At 50.8% G+C, this 19,915-nt stretch overlaps 8 protein-coding genes across 8 annotated transcripts; 2 read left to right on the top strand and 6 right to left on the bottom strand.

The window, feature by feature from the left end:
- Positions 1–259: 259 nt before the first annotated feature.
- On the bottom strand, positions 260–726 carry TRIVIDRAFT_227372 (uncharacterized protein; the record flags this gene model as incomplete). Its single annotated transcript, XM_014095243.1, has 4 exons — positions 260–368; positions 430–486; positions 540–619; positions 679–726. The coding sequence occupies 4 exons, from the start codon at positions 724–726 to the stop codon at positions 260–262; spliced, it is 294 nt and encodes a 97-aa protein (XP_013950718.1).
- Positions 727–2,809: 2,083 nt separating this feature from the next.
- TRIVIDRAFT_227371 (uncharacterized protein) lies at positions 2,810–4,668 on the bottom strand (the record flags this gene model as incomplete). Its single annotated transcript, XM_014095242.1, has 4 exons — positions 2,810–3,679; positions 3,751–3,942; positions 4,014–4,302; positions 4,367–4,668. 4 exons carry the CDS (start codon positions 4,666–4,668, stop codon positions 2,810–2,812), a joined length of 1,653 nt encoding a protein of 550 aa, XP_013950717.1.
- A 591-nt stretch (positions 4,669–5,259) lies between these two features.
- On the bottom strand, positions 5,260–6,311 carry TRIVIDRAFT_216993 (uncharacterized protein; the record flags this gene model as incomplete). The annotated part of the gene is made up of 2 exons (XM_014095241.1): positions 5,260–6,118; positions 6,172–6,311. The coding sequence occupies 2 exons, from the start codon at positions 6,286–6,288 to the stop codon at positions 5,324–5,326; spliced, it is 912 nt and encodes a 303-aa protein (XP_013950716.1).
- Positions 6,312–7,400: 1,089 nt separating this feature from the next.
- On the bottom strand, positions 7,401–8,243 carry TRIVIDRAFT_40540 (uncharacterized protein; the record flags this gene model as incomplete). Its single annotated transcript, XM_014095240.1, has 3 exons — positions 7,401–7,479; positions 7,560–8,101; positions 8,157–8,243. 3 exons carry the CDS (start codon positions 8,241–8,243, stop codon positions 7,401–7,403), a joined length of 708 nt encoding a protein of 235 aa, XP_013950715.1.
- Positions 8,244–8,561: 318 nt separating this feature from the next.
- On the top strand, positions 8,562–10,964 carry TRIVIDRAFT_56933 (uncharacterized protein; the record flags this gene model as incomplete). Its single annotated transcript, XM_014095239.1, has 2 exons — positions 8,562–9,253; positions 9,320–10,964. 2 exons carry the CDS (start codon positions 8,562–8,564, stop codon positions 10,962–10,964), a joined length of 2,337 nt encoding a protein of 778 aa, XP_013950714.1.
- A 181-nt stretch (positions 10,965–11,145) lies between these two features.
- Positions 11,146–14,690, bottom strand: TRIVIDRAFT_214431 (uncharacterized protein; the record flags this gene model as incomplete). The annotated part of the gene is made up of 3 exons (XM_014095238.1): positions 11,146–11,917; positions 12,168–14,535; positions 14,613–14,690. The coding sequence occupies 3 exons, from the start codon at positions 14,688–14,690 to the stop codon at positions 11,382–11,384; spliced, it is 2,982 nt and encodes a 993-aa protein (XP_013950713.1).
- Positions 14,691–15,798: 1,108 nt separating this feature from the next.
- On the top strand, positions 15,799–16,913 carry TRIVIDRAFT_41209 (uncharacterized protein; the record flags this gene model as incomplete). Its single annotated transcript, XM_014095237.1, has 2 exons — positions 15,799–15,914; positions 16,304–16,913. The coding sequence occupies 2 exons, from the start codon at positions 15,799–15,801 to the stop codon at positions 16,911–16,913; spliced, it is 726 nt and encodes a 241-aa protein (XP_013950712.1).
- A 136-nt stretch (positions 16,914–17,049) lies between these two features.
- On the bottom strand, positions 17,050–19,319 carry TRIVIDRAFT_75401 (uncharacterized protein; the record flags this gene model as incomplete). The annotated part of the gene is made up of 4 exons (XM_014095236.1): positions 17,050–18,003; positions 18,068–18,596; positions 18,675–18,832; positions 18,911–19,319. 4 exons carry the CDS (start codon positions 19,193–19,195, stop codon positions 17,470–17,472), a joined length of 1,506 nt encoding a protein of 501 aa, XP_013950711.1.
- Between the last annotated feature and the right edge of the window lie 596 nt (positions 19,320–19,915).

Below are 19,915 nucleotides of genomic sequence, written 5' to 3'. Positions count from 1 at the left end.
AGATAACCCCGGCCAATAGGACAATATCACGAAAACAAGCCAAGGCATCATTTGAGGTAGCTGCTGTGGTCTTGCTCCTACCGTGATGAGATCACTTGCATAGCTCGTTCTGAGGCGAATACCTTGTCCAATTCTTCTATCTAGACAGGCGAGATCCAGCCCTCGTTTACATACAATAAGCCGGGCCTCCCAAGCTTAGCCACCAATTCAAGTTAACGTGCGTTCATAGGGCAGGCTCAAAAGCTTTATCAACGCCTTATTAACGGAGGTCAACACGGTACGACCCAATCCTGGTAGGGTTGAGTTTTTCCTTGCCATTAGTTGGCCCATCAATCGACTCAGTTGGTTCGCCACTCGCAGAGGCGTCACTGAAATACAAGTAATTGTTATTGCATATTCTTAGTTGCACTCATAAAGGTTACCACTTACGCCCAGCAATGCACCGTCACGTCGACGTCACTCGTAATAGTAATGCCCTGGATATTGCTATACAAAGTTTAAATACAGTAATTAATGAAGGGGGGGGATGATTTACTTACGGAGTACCCGCGAGCACACGGTTTTCACCGATTTCTGGGTGCTCAGTCCGATCCGCTCCTCCTTTAACATCCCATTTGACCTGGTTTAAACTTTTAACTTAGACCAATATCCTTCAGGATAAATATGTTATGGACATACAGTGATGGTGTCAGCAGTAATCTTGCCGTTAACAGCTTCACTTGCCATCTTAGGATGTACAGTAAAAGACGAGTTAGAATTAAAACTTTGGAAGTTGTTTGTTTGTTTTTGATGGTCGAACTGTGCTTAGGAGGTGAGATTGAGCAGAGAGAATTCTGGTCCTTTATATATTTCTCATATGCCACTTTATCCAAGGTAAATTTCATCTCCTCCTCGCTATTAAAGTCTCTATTGTTTTGTTCCTGTAGTACATGCACACCGCTCCAGTTATCATGCCGCTGTGAATCATTTCGTCTCCTTGTAAAGGTTAGTTCTATGCAGAGCCGCGACACCTTCTGAGTTGGCAGTGGGTATTCTTTGACTCACTGCTCCCGGGGTGGTCCAGAACTTGTCGCCATAGGTAGACTTTGAATTCTGGTCTCAATCAAGTGGAGTTCTGTCACAGAACTTTAAGCCACTTTCATGTAACTCAAGACATTCTCAAACTCAACATCTTGCGGAATCCAATATAAATCTTTCGAATCTGATGTTCCAAGACCAAGGGGTTGTAAAATGTCTAATCCCCTCTTCCCGTGTATACTTCCGAAGTCGCTCAACATGCTTCGGATACAACTCAAACAGGGGCCGGATTGACGGCCCACGCAAATTCTTCACTCAGAAGAAACAGTCTGGACCGCGTTGCCGCTTTTCGCTTGGTCTAGACCTCCAGCCTCTAATCCCTACAATAAAAGTAACCCTACTCCATGCTACTATGTTTCATAAACGTGCTCTGCGATAAGTGACAGGACGTAAAAGCTAGCATCATGCCGTGTAGAATAGGCTTGATACAAAACGTAGCCAATCCTTTGGTCCTCGGAAGCGCCAGCCACATAGTTGTATATATATGTAACAACACTTGAACCACTGATAATCTAGACTTCCCTATCACCAAGCGGAGTATAGAGATTATCGCCACACATGCACAGGACGTCAAGACATACGTAATATTTCTGGACATATTTCATACTATAACCTAGGATGGTAGCGAGGTATTAAGCTACTTAGCTCTTATGATATATCAAGGAGTTTGCTTTCTCTATCAGTTCTACATAGCTACTCGTATTAGGCGCAGCCAATAGTCATGCCAATCATCAAGTCCCTGGTAACTTCTTGTCATAGGCGCTTCTTGTTTCAGGCAGGTTTTAGCGAATTTAAAGTATACTCCACCAATATGCAGCTTACTCTAATTACAACCCGCCTCCTCGGTATGAAGAGTAAGTATGCGCCACTGCATTAGGTTGAGAGTACATATAGGTATAGGTGGCACACAACGACTGGCCAATATGTCGGTTTGTCTGTGACTTGAGTGTACAGCAGTGTAGCACTAAGGTTTCTCTCTAATATTCGTGCCATGTCTAAGGGCAATAGCCGACACTGCCTAGCATGTTGTTTCGGCTAAGAGCCCGACCGGAAACGGCCACCTACATGCATCCTATGTGCATGTAGATTAATCCTCTGCACTGAGATCCTCTCACAGCCATTGTTCAATCACTTTGATCAAAGGTTCGACGTGCAAAATTAGCATTATTACAAAGGTTGAAGGGGGGTAACTGAGGGCAAGCAAGGTCTCGACCCTGAATCGGAATAAACAAGCCTTGTTCTTCTTCCTTTCCCGTCTATAGTACTCCACGGATGCTGTATATGCATGTCTTGCATATCAGAATGCAGGACTAACATCACCAACCCTTACTTTATAGATACTTTAAACAACGGACTATTCCAGGTCGACATGTGCTAAAAAGTCCCGCATGAAATGACGGGATCAATGAGACATGTGCCAATGGCCAAATATATCTAGACTAAGTAAGACATGCAGATCAAGCCGTGGACGGGATACTAAGACAGCGAAAAAGAAAACTTACAACAACTAGTCATCGTTGATGGTCGCCCTATCTACCGACTAGCAGCTTGTCCATAGGGAAGCAGACGAGATCCCGTTATTCTAATAGGTATCATATCTATCGTATGTACTAGCCTTTCGACTCCAGCGTTGTGTAAATGAATTAAAAAATTAATCTTTACTACTAATTGATATGATATCGGGATCTAGAATAAAACTTATAAACACCTATACCGCTTCTAAACTCCTCGCTCAGGACCGGGTCACTTTCCCCTGAGCCCGCAGAGCCAATAGCTCATCCCTTATCTCATCCCAGAACGGGCAAATGCTATAGTCTACCTCGCTTACAATTGTATTATTCTCGAGATACATCATTCCCAGGCCATTACCTTTACCCGGCCCCAAGTAGCGCGGCCATCCAGGACTAGCTACGGCAGCCATACTGTCCCATGAGGAGATGATCTGTTTACTTAGCTGTAACTCGGCCGAGGTCGAAGTGCAGTTCCCTCCAGGGGCGGGAAGTCCGTCCAGTACGCCAAAGACAAAAGGAAGCTCAGCGGTGTGTGTAGCACCAAGAAAGCTGTGGACAAAAGGACTGTCGGGAACAGACGTCATCCAGGTACAGGAAGGGGTGTGGGCGAAGAAATATGTGTAAACAGGGACGCGGTTGGTGATGCCCTTCTGGAGGCCTCTGTAAGCTGTACACTTGTAAGAGTAGTCGGTATAGACGGCGTTTATGGCAGCGTCAGCGGAGTTGGGGACGGAGGCGGTTGGCGGGAATTTAGAGAGCGGGTAGGTTGAGTTGACGCGCGATGCGAGGGGGCCGAACTGGTAATTTAAGAAGTCGTCATAAGTGGCCTGGGTTTGGGTTGTCAAGTTTTTTGCGTAGGTGGCCAAGACGAAGAGCATGCCCTCTGTAGCGGTCGAGCCGAAGATGGAGGGAACCTTGACGCCGACTGATGCGGGCTCCTTGGGGATTACTTTGCCATCTACAAGAGGCCCCCAGCTGAAGCCTCGGCCGATGTGGGCTATAGGGCTGCCAATTGATGGTCCGACCCCAGCCGGCATCGCCAGGACGGCTTTCTGCATTTCGGCCACGCTCTTGGAGTCGATGCAGGAGAACTAAGGCGCGGTTAGATTCGGATTCAGCAGAGATCATTAGAAGCATGCAATGGCAAGCGCAAGTCACTCACATCTGATGGCCGGCAGCCAAGGGTAGTGACGAACAGGTCATTCCAGGGCTGGGCCTCGACGACTGAAGCGAAGTCGCTACCTCCTCCCGACTCCATGATGGCAGCACTAATCAAATGAGGGGCTTCATTAAGAGTCGCGATAGTGAAAGTATTGAAGGAGCCAGCTGACTGTCCAAAGAGAACCATTCTGTCCTAGAGTCCATCGAAAACATACCATCAGTGACTGGAAGAAAGAGTGCAAGTGGAGTGGGAGGAAATCTTACAGGATCACCGCCAAAAGATTCAATGTTTGCCTTGATCCACTTCAATGCCAGTAGCTGATCTTGTATACCGAAATTGCCATTTATTCCAGCCTCCCGGACTGCCAGAAATCCCAGTGGTCCCAGGCGATAGTTGATGTTGACCTGGATGACGTTCTCAGCGGCGTAGCAACCCGTATACATTGCATTTGATATGCCGCCCGCCTCATCGCTGCCACCAAAGATCCAGATCTTCACAGGCAGCTTGGACTTGGAGGGTTTGTTTGCTGGGACCCAGATGTCAAGAAAGAGGCTGTAGATATTGTCAGACAAAGAAGAAGGGTCATATGTATAGAGAAGGCTGTAGTGATACGTACCAGTCCTCGGACTGTGTCTCTGTCTCAATGAAGGTCGTGCCAAACTGTGGGCAGGCTGGGGCGGGGACCGTCGCGTTTCGTTTATGATACACTCCAGTGTACTGCACAGGAGCATGAAACCTTTTGGGGGTGTTTGCGTACGGAATAGACAAGAAGAAATTTACATCTGTCGTGCTACATCTTCCGCCCAGCAATGTTCCGTCCCTAGTCGTCACCGATGGCGACGAATCTGGGGAGCACTCAGAAGCATAGCTTGGCGCTGTTGCCAGAGAGACAGCGAGGGCGAGAGATAAGAACCTCATCTTTTCATACAAAGAGCCAAGGAAGGATGAAGACAAAGTGCATGTAGAGTGAGTGTTTAGACAGAGTGAGGGGGGTAACTAGGCATTTAAATATTCAACCTCTGAAGAGGATGAGCAACTACATCCTGGTAAACTTATAAACTCAGGAGGAATTTGAAATTCTATTCGACTTCGGAAACCGGCAAAGACTATACTGATAATAACTGTAATATTCACTTCAAAGTACCTATTGATGATTGGTACCCAACAAGGATACAGACCAAATATAGGCATTGGAGGAGGGCAGCAGAGTCTCTGATTGGCCAGCTCGAAAGGCTAGCCGGATAAGGCATAGCACAGCCTACATGTCAGCTAGTTTAGTGTGTATAGTAAATGCAGCCTTCTGCATATCCAAGTCATCTATAAGGCATTCGCCGACTAATCATACGCGACAGTCTACGGGCAATTTGCTTCTCAAGCACATCACGGGCGTCCTCCCAATGTCGCGGAGGCTTTGCGATCCACAGAAGCGCAAATATCCTGGACTTTGCCATTGTGGGTTACGGTAACAAAGAAGACATGTACATTACACCGCCCCGGCGTTTGCGCCTTCATGAACTCGTCTTGGTGTCATTTCGCAATTAAAATTAAATAAAGTAAGATGAATACCAACTTGTCAGTTGCTAGGGAAGAACTCCCCAAAAATCCACATCTCACGGTCTGAAAGCGAGATGGCTGTCTGCTCTAATTTTGTCGCCATCGATACAGCCAATTGCATGCCCATGCGTAGACCTATATCTCTCAGAGCACGGGCAATCCAGCCTCTCTGATCCCTTGAAGTAGTACAACAAGACCCCGCTAGAAACAGTGGCCATAGCAACAAGTATCCGCCCGGCTTTGGTAGTCCATCAGGACTTTCAGCCTGGTGGGCCCCCTTCGAATAGAGTCCAGTGGGCCGGTCGCCTAAAATGTATGCAACACTATAGCAAATGCCATTTGTCATTTCTGCGAGTGTCTGGGCTGAATGCTGGAGCTCCTTCTTCTCTTTGTCCGAGCCGTATTTCATCGTCGCTGTCATCTTGGATTCATGAACCAGAATACGGACCATCCGGTAATTATTCCAAGTGGAGGCAACCCAGAAATCCGGGTATTCGTCATACTGCATGTTGTAGCTCCCAGCCGAATCGGCCTCTGAGCCAAGACTTCGGTAGGATTTAAATCTCCACGTATCTGGGAGCCTCGTTTCCCAATCTTTAAGCTGGCGATCGACCGGATCTAGCATCGCGGCAACAGCTGCAGGGTTGCGGATACCCTTTCGTTTAATCTCGGCCCGGACGGCTGCGAGGTGCTCATTCAATTCAGCAAAGCGATTCAAAGAAGCTTCATCTCTCGTTTGAGTGGGCTCAGCCCAGCGAGACCACGTCTTGAGAGCATAGGGCAATGGCTCCTGTAGTTGGTGACAAGTCGTGATCTATTACCGATAAGTGCTCGATCAACCACTCATGGAGTAAAGATAGCCCGTACAATGAGGCGGCGCAATTGAATAAACAGCATGGCGGATACTACATTGCGGAATTGGTTTGGTCCACGGATCTCAACACACCGAGCGCCGGCGACAATGTGGTGGCCGAAAGACTCCATAGAAGTCGCGTCAGCACTGGCAATCGTCTAGAAGGAGAGTCAGTCCTGTTGGTTACGACAAAGAGGTGTTTCACCTCAAAAGTACCCATCAGTATCACAGCTGCCAATGTGCTATCCGATTTCATGCGGGCTGAATCCTGGAGGTCAGTCCGTAGCTTTTGGAGGGCCTCGCCGTATAGACGATAGGCCTCGTGTTTCCACTGCGTTGAAATTCCAGCATTCGCCAAAGCAGCGAGACCCGCGGCCGAAATGATGGTGCTAAGGGCCCCAGTGGGCGTTTCCTGTCGGAGGAGGACTGGCAGATGCTCATGAACTCCCGGAGCGACAGTATTGGAGCCAGTGCTTGTATCAAAGACATATTGGTAGAGGAAGAAGGATGTTGCCCTATCCGTAACTGCAGGTGACAGGTCAATAACTCTACCTGGTTGGCTACGACGGCCAATGCTTGCCTGCTGAGAGGCAGGTGTCTGGTGCCGAAAGATAACGTCGGCTTCGGACGGGAGGCCTGGGCAGATCCATCCAGATTTGCGGCACTGCGAGCAAGCGGGCCGCTGTCTGTCACACTACTTTCCAAATTAGAACATGCAAATGCGCAATAAAGCTTCAATCGGCACAGCCAACGTCTTTGGACGGGTGAATACTTTAACCCTGCGCACTTTACAAGTGGCGCAAGCCATGCTAGGCTTTCCTGTGTTGACCATCTTGGCGAGCTGATTAGTCGATCAGGCAATTCGATCTGTATAATTCAGTCGGCATTAGTTATATCAATATCGCGGATTTCATACTGTGCTGGGACACCGATCCTCAATAAGCAATCAGAACCATGCTGGGACTGGAGATGAAATATGCGTATTAAAGGCCATGAAATCGCCTCTCAGCAGGATACCTGTATCTTCCTAGGTAAGCGGGGTTGCTTGACTACCAAAAACGGAATGATATGGCTCCAAATTTAGAGTCCGGAAATGCATGGTTTGGAAGCAGGTACTACTAAATGGCAGAAAACCACACAAATCACCAGGAAATGTGGCTGTTATTAATATACATAAAGTGTAGCGATGGTCTCGTCCCAAGATTTCGGAGGTGTGCCAATTCTTTTGCGTTTTTCAGCCGTATTAAGATCCTCTCTCCTTAGCCTCCTCCTTGCAGAGCCTATCTATGAGCTTGCCTCTCAAGAACGGACTCAGTCCGAGACTTGAAACAATCTGGTTAGCTAGAAAGGAGAAAATGGGGGAGATGGAGCTGAAAATCAGCTGGGTTTATTCAAGACTTACATTCCTTCGTTCGTCACGATCCTGTATGTTCCACTTGGCTGAAGTCTCCCGACAACTTCTCCAGACTCATTTACTTCAACGCTCCCCAGGATATCTTCCGGCCAGGCGATCCGGCCAAAGTCTGGCGGATTCCTACGATCGCTCAGATGAACAAACCCACCTCGGCCTGCACCCCCTGGCCCACCTTGCGCACTCGCTCCTCCGGCTCCATCTCCTCCAGCTCCGCCGCCGCCTCCTTGCTTGCGGGAAGATCCTCGATGGTGCTCTTGGCGCTGACCGGGGAAGAATGAGCCTCCGGACCCGAGATTGAACCCTCCTGGGCTGGCAAAAGCTTTTGCTTGCGCAATCACATCCTCGTCTTGATGGCCATGTTCAGATACGACTTCGTTGAGGATCGATACAAACTTTGGGTTCTCTGTAAATGACTGAGGTGTCGGGGGAATTGCTGTTGTAACGCCAATTGCGAGCGTTTTAGAAGGAGGATTTGAGCCTAGATAGGTGAGGATATGTGATGATGGTGCTGCTGCATTGTCAAAGACTTTCTAGAGTGGATTTGGTAAGCTTGACATTCTCAGTGTAAACAGCTTCGCGACTAACAATATATGAGTTGTTCTTCAGCGTAGACACTGCTCTAAGAAACACTCTTGAGCTTTGGTGAGCTATTCGAAATTTGGTTGATATCATGTTTGCTTTTTTTACAGGTTCCAATCAGACATGTGTAGAAGAAAAGGCTGATGAAAAGCAAATTACTTAAAGCCAATGAGGTCATTCAGAGCTCGAGCTTTTGGCAGCTCAGACTTTACCCCACGCTCCCCGGTACGCGCATTTATGCATCTATGCGAAATCAATTAGACGCGTCGACGCGGTCTCCCCTCCAAAGTTCGCGAAAGATGAGATCAAGGTGGGCTATCAATTAATCCTCGGGCAATTGCTGTCTCGATTCTTATATCCCGTGTCTGGGCGGTGCCGGCTTCGAGCTCTTAATCTCGACAGCATCAAACCATGGACAAAACACCGGCTCCCATCTTCCGCAAGCAGCGTCCACTGATTCCATCCTCATCCGTGGCGCCCTCGTCGTCGCCGGCATTCGGAACTCCAGTCCACCCTCCGAAGCCATTCAGCATCAATGCTCCCAAAGCCGCGATCCTTCCCATCATCCTCCCGCCTGCGACCCTCCGACCGCTCGCCTTCCGCACATTCACAAAGAAGCACTCGCTGACGCTCACTTCGTCTGCGCTGCAAGAGCTTGCGTCCTTCATCGGGCGACACTGCGGCTCGGGATGGCGTGAGGAAGGCTTAGCAGAGAGAGTGCTGGAGGAGGTGGCTAGAAGCTGGAAGAATCGCAATGGCGGCGTCATGGTAGAGGGGTCAAGCAAGGAGCTGCAAGACATCCTCAAGACGCTGGAGGGGAACATGAGCGGCGGCAAGATCATGGGCCAGGGCAGAGGGCTTCCAAGGGGGGACAGCATGCTGGAGATTAGCGACAGCGATACGATAAACACCAGACTCGGCATCAGACCAACGACACTTCCTCGGCAAGACAGCAATGCCAGCTTCGGCATGTCTGGATTGGGCGTGCAAGAGGAGGCGGATGACGATGAGGAAGCCAGCGATGCCCGAGCCTGGCTCAAGGTCATTGACGCCTATGACCAGCCACGACTTCTTTACAATGTTGATAAGAAACACTTTGAAAGGTAAGATGTGCTGAATTCTCCTCTGTTTATCCCGTCCTTCAATACATACTCACATGGGGAACACAGAGATACGGCCAAGCCCTCATTACTACCTCCAGCTTCTCACAAAACCATCGTCTTTCGAAACCGCTACCACGTCATCCACCAACGTCTCCTCCGAAACGAATCCTTTCAGACATCTTCCGTTACTTCATCCCGCAAACACACCCTGCAACGCTCGCTCTCAAACCAACAATCCCTCAAAATCACGCCAATTGCCAATTTGCTTGGTCGACATGGAAGCAATCACATGCTCCTCGGCCAGCTGAATATCCTACCGACAGGAGACCTTGCCATAAGTGACCTGACAGGTACTATTGCTCTCGATCTTTCACAGGCCGTTGCCATTCCCGAGGATTCGGCGTGGTTTTGCCCAGGAATGATGGTCCTTGTGGACGGCGTGTACGAGGAGGAAGAGGAGTCAGTCGGCAAAGGACTGAGCGGCAGTAGCGGTGTTGGAGGCACTCTCGGGGGCCGGTTCCAGGGGTTCTTCATCGGACAGCCTCCATGCGAGAAGCGTAAGTCGACTCTCGGCATCAGTGGGCTCGATGGAACCGACCATGACCAGACCATCGGGGGAGGCTTCGGCTGGATCGACTTCCTCGGCGTCGGCAGCGAGCGTGCAGTCGGATCCAAGATGCGAAGGCTAGAGAGAAGACTGCTGCAGCCCGCCCCTGAACAGGACATGCCCTCGCGAAATCGCGTCGTGATTATCGGGGAAATCAACCTCGACCAGCCGCGAGCCCTCCAAGCCCTCCGCAAGATCCTGTCATTATACGCCGCCGAGCCCGAGGGCACCTCGCCTCTTACATTTGTGCTGGCCGGCAACTTCACGCAGCACGCCGTCATGGCCCGAGGCGGCAGCGGCGGCAGTATCGAATACAAAGAATACTTTGACGCCCTTGCCTCGACCTTTTCCGACTTCCCCACGCTCCTCCAATCCTCCACCTTTGTCTTTGTCCCCGGCGACAACGATGGCTGGGTCTCCTCCTTCACGGGCGGTGCCTCTGTGCCGCTGCCTCGAAAGCCCGTTCCCGAGATGTTCACCTCGCGCATCCGCCGTGCTTTCGCCGCGGCCAACGCCGAAGCCGGCAATACTGGTGTTCAGGGCTCTGCTGTATGGACGAGCAATCCGAGCAGAATGTCGCTGTTTGGACCAAACCACGAACTAGTCTTGTTCAGGGACGACATATCCGCCAGACTAAGGCGTACCTCAGTAACACTCAAGCGCAAGCCCGCCGCCGAAACAAATGGCGCGCCAGAAGTCGATGACGCCTCTCCCGATATTCCAAACGACGACCCATCAGCATCACCAGATGCTGAGGACGCCATGGAGATCGACAAGCCCTCCACAAGCACCTCCTCTTCCATTCCCCTCGACATAAAAACAGCCCAGAAGCTCGTCAAGACGATCCTCGACCAGGGCTACCTATCCCCCTTTCGGCAGTCCACCCGCCCCGTGCACTGGGATTACGCTTCCGCACTGCATTTATACCCCCTCCCTACTGCCATGGCACTCATCGATACAACGGCGCCGCCGTTTTGTATCACGTATGAAGGGTGTCACGTTATGAACCCAGGGAGCATCCTCGTGCCAGGCCGGAAGGGTGTTGGAAGATGGGTAGAGTATGAGATTGGGCGACTAGGGAAGCTGAGAGAATGTACATTGTAATCCTGGATGCAGCATACCTATTTTGGTCGAGGGAAATAGGAGGTTCTTAATATAGGAGGCAAAAAAGAAAGAAATTTCGGTTAGGGGATATGGAACTAGATGTAGCATCATTTAACGCATGAAAGAACTAGTCAAGAAAGACTCGTCAATAGATATGAGACACATTATTATGAGAATTGATCAACCCAAGACACCATAATGCTATATTAGGTATATCTGAATGTTCAAGAAATCAAAATCCCGTGCGCCATCATGATTCGCTTCGTATGCTTCATTCAATGCTTCCATTATCAATAACCTAGCCCTCATTATTTTACCCCAAAAAAAGTCGTGTACTTGGATATCTCAAACATTCTTCCACATGTTAAGCTGCATGAAGGAACGACTGATCAAATTCCATCTGCTTGATTTCACATATTACTCCAACAGAAGTTCATCCTGATGCAAAACTCCAAACAACTCCTCAATCTCCTTCTTAATTTTCTTCAATTCGGCAGCCACTTGCGCCGTGACAAGGGTATACGCATAAAGCAAAGCATAGTCTTTTTCTTCCGTCATGGCTTGAACGGCATCGTCCTCGGTACTTCTCAAGTTCATCTCCATGTGCTCCTTGCGGTATTGATAGATTTTGTTCAAGAGGCGGTCTCTGGTACGGTCAATAGTAGGAATCGCATCCGTAAGAGGATACTCTAGCATGACGCAAGATGCCAGGACCTGGAAAACGTGGCATAGTCGTTCGCACAGCTGCATCCTCTCAGCAGCCGTAATTTCCAAAAGGGCACTCTCGCCCTCCGAGAGCGTATCCCGACGTTGTGTGATGAGACGCATGGCGTAGAGGCCATCCAGGATGTGCTTGGTAGAGCGCATAATTCGGCCATAGGCGGCGTCAGGGAACGGCCCACGAAGTTCAAACTCGGATTTGGCAGACTCTCGCAGCGACTCCAACTTGAAAACTGTAAACGAAAATGCCAGTAATTAGCAAGAGCAATCAGACTCGTAAAGGGGGGTTAACAATACCATATCGTCGAAGGGCCATCTGCTCTCCCTCCTTCATGAAATCTAGGCCATCATCACTCCCGTCTAGTAGGGCTGCTAGAGGTCCGCGCTTCCAAATAAGTCCAAGCTGCAGATATAGTACCGAAAGTCCTTCTCTGAATTTCTTTCTCCCAGAGATTGGCCACAACAATCGGCAGATGAGAATACCCCACAGGATTCCCAACGTGACCGCCACTACACGATGGTACGTGATCTCAAAAATGAGAGGATCGATTCCACCCTCATCGTCATCGTCATCATCAACATCTTGCGTCAAGCTGTAAGCATACAAAACGATGACGTTGTACGCCAGAAGAGAAATTCTCCCCAGGGGAGCCTTCTTCATGGCTAGAATTACATAAAAGTTTCCCAGCGCTACAATGCAAGTGCAGAGCTCGAGGAGCCAGGGGTTGGAAAAGCTTACCGACCATGCGAAGCAAGCACAGGCCCCCCCTATCAAGGTTCCAATGAATCGAGAGCTACCTGTTGTGTTGGAGGCACCAGTGGTCATTCCGACAACAATCATGTAGGACAGCAGGCCCCACTCGCCTCTCCAGTGCTGATATATTGGCCTTGTAGCAGGGATGAAAGCAAGCATGGCCCATAAGACGGCACCAATACCCACCTTGATGCCAAACATCACATCCTCACGCGTCAGGAGTCGAAGAAACTTGAGTAAAGTTTGGGAACACTTGCGAACAAAGGAGTTAGATTTCTGCGGTGAAGCATCCCAATGGAACGAGTCTCTTTTCTTCAGCATGGCCCTGGGCAGACCCTGTGGGGTGGGGGACTTCATTCGGCTCCTGGGCGGTCTGATCAAGAGTGGTTCGTTTTCCGCATCAGCATGGCTGCGACGTTGAAACAGCTTCCAGTTTCTCCAGAATTTAATCCACTTCCAGCTGCGATCCGAGTGTTTTATTGAATGCTGCAAGGATTCAAGAACGTCGAGATAAGCATCCATCTCATCTGCCACGGCCTGCAAACTGAAGGAAAAGTGACCACAGGCAGCGGCAACCTCTTCAATATCCGCTTGAATATCTTCGGTTCGTGATCTTCCAAGCTCGATGCTTCGATATAATTCGCGAAGGGCCTTCCCCCTGGCATTATTGTACAGATTCAACGCATCCCTGAGACTATCACGCAGATGCTCATTGACAGCTACTTGATCTTCGGGATTTTTACCAAAAGGATTCTCTTTGAGCGTTTCTGATAGAGTAAATGCCAAAGACTTCATAGAGGGACCCAGTAGTGCCAAAAAGAGCGCGAATATATCAGATGGCACGCGAAATATGGGTGACTTGTCAAGCGTAGGGTCTGAGTGGCTATTGAGGGCCGAACGGCGTTCAAATTCGTCTTCTTCGATGACTGATAGGCGATCTCTAGCATCGTCAGAAAAGTACGAAACACTTCGAGACATTCCAGATGGTGGTTCAGGAGAAAATAAATTTGAATGCGGCGGCGCACCAGAGTTGGGCCCCTCTTTCAGAAGCGTCAGCTGGGTCTGAAGTGCACTACGCAGACCCCCAATCGCCTGTGATACTGTTTCCAACGACTTGATGAGACGTTTATCCAACGAGTATATTCTCTCCCTCCCAAGGAAGTATTGTTCGATCTTAGACTCTCGAAGAGTCGTCATTATCTGGGCATACGCTGAATTATACTGGGCAGATGCCTGGGCATACTCGGGAGAGTCGACCTCGTCCTCTGATCCGTTTAAAAATCCGCTGGTGATGAACGACAAGCGATCACTCAGTGCCACCGCTGCCGTACGGACAGATTGGCGCAACACTTTTCTTGCCGACACGCGCCATACCAGGAGATTAACAGCCACAGTGAAGGAGATTCCAAGTAGTAGCAGCTTGAACATCTGGACAATCTTGTCCAGGGAGAAGTAGCCATTGTTGACAGTCTCTTCTTTGGTAATGACGGATATAATAGTCATTGATGCCAATGTAGAGGCGGTATTCACAAGTGGCTGGTTTAATCGCTGCTTAGTCCAACCGACCAAGCCAAGACCGCCTCCAATGCAAACAATTAGGACGATAGCATGTGCGGGAGCGGCAGATCCCGAGATGGCACGAGAGGCAATAGCTATACCCATCGACAACATACAGACCAGCTCGGCATATACCACGGCCAGGATGGCAATCATGACGGCCTCAAGCATGGAACCAGCCGTACGAGCCGGATGGAAATACACCGTCAACGTCGCCGCAATGTGTTTGCCATCTCGGCGGCCCAGGAAGTTGGACAACGGCGGCCAAAACGTCGCCGTAGTGCCCAGGAGATATGCCAGCGTGCACTTGAGCACCTGGCGGCCGTCGTCGGTCTGCAGCCATCGCCAGGCCGCCAGCGACTTGGTCCGAAGAGCTCTCGAAGCCGCCTGGAGGTGTTGGCCAACGGAAGTCACCGAATTCGCGGGCGGGCGTCGCTCGGATCCGTTGCAGCGCGATCGATTCCGGGGCGTGCGGAGGGTAAATTGGCGCCGGGACCGCTCGCCTGTGGCAGGGATGATGAAGGTGCCATTGCGCATTTTCTATTGATACGAAACGACCGAGTTTAGCAAAGCGCCTCATGCAAAGCAATCTGGAACGGGGAAGGCGAGCCACGTACACTCCTCTTGGAGGGACGCGAGGGCGGCAATGCAGCCGTTGTCGACGAGCTGTGTCTGCTCCCGTTGGAGCTACTCATGGCTGGATGCGTTGGCCGCGGCTGCTGCGGGAGGACAGGACCAGCATTCTCAAGGGCTCGAGAAAGGCCCAGGGCCGTCTCTCCAGGTCAGCCCGCGATCGGCTGCTCGGGGCAATGCTGTTGTGTTCTCGTGCTCGTACGTTGGTAGGCGGTGGTGATTGCTGGGGTTAGGCTGCCACCAGTGAAGCTAGCCGCGATGACGGGAGAAGCCCAAGCACGAGCTGGTTTGAAAAACAAACTGGTGCAGGTAAACATCCATTTAGCGGTAGGTACCGAATGCCGGGAGCTTATGGCATGGATGGATGGCGCAGTGGGCGTTAGCGGCCCTGAGCGTGCTGGAGCCGCTGGAGCTGTCCAGTCCAGGTACCAGAGAGTAATACCGTAATACCGGTAGTGACAGTTCCAGCGGGGCCAGCAGTGGGCCAGCTGTATGTACTCCGGGCTTGGGGCCAGCCGTCAGTGCAAATTAACGCCAGATCGCGACCAACCTTGAACCCTTGGCGATCTCATGGCCGCCTCCCATAGGCCGTCGACATCCATGCACCACGGCAATGCTAGTGCCGAGCAAGAAACTGATCAGATGGACTCCAGCAACTTCAATAGCCAAGTTGATCCTGCACCGGCAGGGCGTTATTTGGGCGCTTCTGCACAGTCGGGCTGCGCCACCACCACCAACCATCACCCACTAGCCACGATTTGATGCCTTATCAAGCGGCTCCTAAACTCGGGCCCTGCTCCAGTCACTGGCCTTTTTGAGCCTGTTGCATATGTCCAAGACGCAACGGATCTTGACTCTAACGCTTGGCGCCGTGCACATTCATGGAGCCCAAAACAAGTGCCATTGTGCTATTATCTGACCTGCTGGTGACATAGAAACCGCGATAAGCCTCTCCTCCTCACGCCATTTTGCGCCGCTTCTTTCTTTCTCCCATCCACTCCGGCTCGTCTAACTTAGACGCTTCTGTCTCGGCCTCTGCCGCTGCCGCTGCCTCTGCCTCTGCCTCTACCAACCTACCTGCTAGGTAGGCTTCCCGCTTCCTCCATAACAAAAAGCCAAATCGCCACGCTGGCCACCTTGTCGTATATCCGACGACGGCTCATGTCCGCCATGGCTACTCCGGGGCCTAGAAGGTTCGCCCCTTTGCGAGGACCAGCAGGCATATCTCCTTTCCATGTCGATCCGCCGCTCAAGGGCATAATATTTGACATGGACGGGACGTTGTGGTATGAAACACCCTACATTGTCTTACCTAATCCCCCTTCCCTCTCTTTCATCTCTTCTCGTCTCAAAGCCATTCCGTTGTAGAAAGCCATCAATGCTTTTCTTCTTATAAACCCTTTCTTGGGCTTGGTTACCCTGTTGTTCTAGAGACAAGATAAGGTGATTTGTCTTCAGTATTGCGGGGTTTGGGCAATGGCAAGTTTTGCTCGGCAGCCTCGTTGCCGCAGAACCTGACTCACTTGCTTACTCCGTACTGTGCCCCTCATCCCGACATGAAAAAGGAGGTATTGCAAGAAAAAAAAGCCAGGAGAAGAGAAGAGAAGAGAAGAGAATGAAATGAAGGAGCAAATACTTTTCAGAAATTGGCATTGTCTCTGATAACCGTTGATAGTGAGCCTCAAACATACATGTTCAGGGAAATGCGCTCCGTCCTCGGCATCCCCCAGTCCGTGGACATTCTCGAACACATTGACAAGCTGCCCCCTCATCAACAGCCGCCCGCCCACGAGGCCATCCGCGCCATCGAACGCAAGGCCATGGCCTCACAGACGCCCCAGCCCGGCCTCCAAGACCTCATGTCCTACCTCGAGGCCTACCAAGTCCCCAAGGCCATCTGCACCCGCAACTTCGACATCCCCGTCCAGCACCTCATCTCAAAGTTTCTGCCCAGTTCTCAGTTCTATCCCGTCATCACCCGCGACTTTCGCCCTCCTAAGCCCCATCCGGCAGGTATCATGCATATCGCCCAGAGCTGGGGCCTGGTAGACAGCTCCGGCGCCGTAGACACCAGCGGCTTGATTATGGTTGGCGATTCCCTCGATGATCTGACGGCGGGGAGGTTGGCGGGCGCTGCCACGGTGCTGCTGCTCAACGACGTAAACAAGGAGCTGGCCACCCATGAGAATACCGACCTGGTAATCCACCAGCTAGACGAGTTGGTGCAAATCCTGGAAAACGGATTTCAGGGGAGAGTGATAGAACCAGGGCGTTTACCATTGTGATTTTCGCATATATCCAAACGTTAGATTCAGGCGCTTCTCAGCATAAAGCACAACACATGTACTCAAGTCCATCAACTACACACCGGACACAGACATATATATATATACTCAATGCATATGGGGGAAATGGCAAAATACAAAACTCAACTAATGCTCAATTGCAAAAGCCAACTTTTTATTTCTTTCGTCTCATCTCATTTTCGCCCAGCTTTGTTTAGTTGCTAGATTCAAACGCTCAGCGTTTGCTACATATACATCACACTAGAACATAAAACACAATCCAAGCGGTTTCATTGCGTTAAAGTGTACCAAAAATTGTTTTTCTTTTCATGTGCAACTTATAGTTGTTTCACAGCCCATTTCAGAGAGTCGTTCCAGAGATTTTCCTCTTTGGCCATCATTTCTTGTTTGGCGTCCCTAATCAGACGAGATGTGGGGAAAAGAGGCATGTCCATCAAAAAAGAAATTGCGCCGAGATGATGCTAAGGCAGAGAGTTGATGAAGAGGATGTAGATACAAGTAGGTCAGAGGGTCAGTAGTATGGTGGCGGCGGATCCTATACGCCGTATGAAGGGTTCGGGGGCAGCCCGTAGGTTTTGACTTGCCTCCGGCTCTGACCTCGCGCCTCATCTGACACCGATTTTTGCTGTGCTCCTTGCGCAAAGGCGCTTGTTGGTGGCGCTGGTCGGACTGGAAGGTTAAAGGTGTTGGAGGAAGAGTGATGGGAACCATCTGAGTAGCCAGACGCCGAGTTTGTGGCGGCCCGTTGTCCGAGGCTTGGATGGGCGGGCCGGCTCGCGCCAGCACCATTTCGCGATGGTGATCGATTTTGCATAGGTAGTTGATCTCTTGGTGAGAGGATTCCGGCTCCAGCAATCGGAATGTCTCCGAATTGGGGGGTGTCGAGCGGCAGCTCTTCATTCCGCGACTGCGGCGATGAGTCGCTAGATCGGAGCAGTTCGTGGGTGCCGCTGGGCGAAAGCTGGGGTACAAGATGAGACTTGCGATTGTCCCTCTCCATGAGGCCAACAGCCCACTCCTTAAGGTCTACTGGCGTTCTCTTGGCTGCTTGCACAAAAGGATCTCGCTCCTAGAAGGAATGTCTCAGTCACCATTACCGGCGATGATGCAGGGGGGAGGAGACATCAACTTACATATAATTCTTGCGGGGTAGGCCGTTTCTCTGGCTCCTTGAACAGACACTTCTGGACCATGTCTTCCAGGATGCTGGGGAATGCGTCGCTCTTGGGAAGCTTCGGGGCGGGCTCGTTGACAATCTGCTGCAGCAGATCCAAGATTCCAGCCGGGCCCGCGTCAGGATCGTCAATGTGCTCGCTTGCAAAGGGGAATTTGCCAATGGCAAGCTCCATAATGGTCAAGCCAAAACTCCAGACGTCAGACTTGACTGTGTACTTCTCGCCTTGAATTCGCTCAGGGGCCATGTACGTGGATGTGCCGACAAAGGTATCGGCAATGGAGTTGACCAGCTCTCCAGACACTCCAAAATCGCACAGCTTGATGGAACCGCGAGAGTTGATGAGAATATTTGACGGCTTGATATCGCGGTGCATGATATGGTGTTTTATGTAGAGATAGGTCAGGCCGCCCAAAGTTGCCTCTGCAATCTTGCCCAGTACATCCACACGGATTGGGCCAAAGACTCTCGAAACTCTGTCCAGCGCACTATTCGGGTATCAGGGTCAGTCACATGCAATATAAACAACCCAATCTCGTATCTTGGATGCATAAAATAAAGCTTACCCAACATCCATATACTCCATACACATAATGACATCATTATTGTGATTCAAAAAGGCGCCATAAAATGTGACAATGTAGTCGGAGTGGCATCCGTGCATAATCTGAAGCTCTCGAACAATTCGCCTTCGCATTTCCTTCTTGGCCTCGACGTGGATGATCTAGATATTCAGCGTTAGCTCAGAGGCTCCATCAAGGACACTCGGGAAGGATTTCAGGGGTAACAGGAGCGATTGTACCTTGCGAGCCATGACGGTCCCCGTCGTCAGATGTCTGACTTTGCTAACAGTACCGCCATTGCCAGATCCGAGTTCTTTTATGACCTCAAGTTCCTCTGGTCTCAGATCGAGCTTGTATTCGATGCCAATTTCCAGCTGCTCTTCCTTGCCGGCATCGTCTTTGCTAATTTCTGAACCACGTCTACCAGTATCGGCCGCCGCCGGAGCTCGTGGCGCTGCCGGTGTCAGAGCAAGGCCCTTGACGTTCTTGCGCTTCATCGTGCGCGGTGCGAAAGCGTCAGCCATGTTGGGCAAAAAATCGAGGATGTTGAACGGGAGAAGAAATTGTGGATTGGTGATGCTTCGCAGCAAGGCGCGGGGCGAGCGTCGATTAGGGGCTCAAGTCCAGATGACTTGGGCAAGGCTCGCCAAAGGCAGAGCAAAAGGCAACCTAGCAAAGCCTTACTATCCAGCAGGCAGTGCTCGTATGCTCGTCACGGAGAAAGGCTGCGGGTGGAAGTCCAGAGCCTTGCGTGTAGAGGAGAGGAGTGATGCGTTGTCGCCGCTCGGAATAGCGCAGATTCTTCGTCAAGTCGCTGGCGGTCGGCGTCAAACAGGTTCAGGTAGGACTAAAGCCGCCTAGATGGATGAACAGCCAGAGAGAAATAAAAGGCAGCGAGCAAGTATCGAGTTGAAAATGCCTCTGGGCGTCTTTTCGCTTCTCCGCAGATTAGAGGACACCCCTCGAAGTCGGGAGCCGTGGGGATTATTTACGGGCAGGTCTCCGTACTCCGTGCACGAAATCCCAGGCAAAGCGACGGGGTCGAGGCTACAGGCACGTTAATTAGTGGTGCCCTGTAGCGCTGCAGTGGTCCAGTGTGGGGTCCTGCAGAGATAACGTGATCCTGGTCGTTTTGGCTTGGGGAGCGAGGCAACAAAGCAGTACAAAGAAGCCCAGATCAGATTGATTGTCGGGCCTGGACTCGCTGGCTCTTTAAATGTCTCCGGCCGGACTCGAAAGGATTC

Source organism: Trichoderma virens, assembly GCF_000170995.1.
Source record: "Trichoderma virens Gv29-8 chromosome Unknown TRIVIscaffold_90, whole genome shotgun sequence".
Taxonomy (NCBI): Eukaryota; Fungi; Ascomycota; class Sordariomycetes; order Hypocreales; family Hypocreaceae; genus Trichoderma; species Trichoderma virens.
This window is presented reverse-complemented; position numbering and strand designations above follow the sequence as displayed.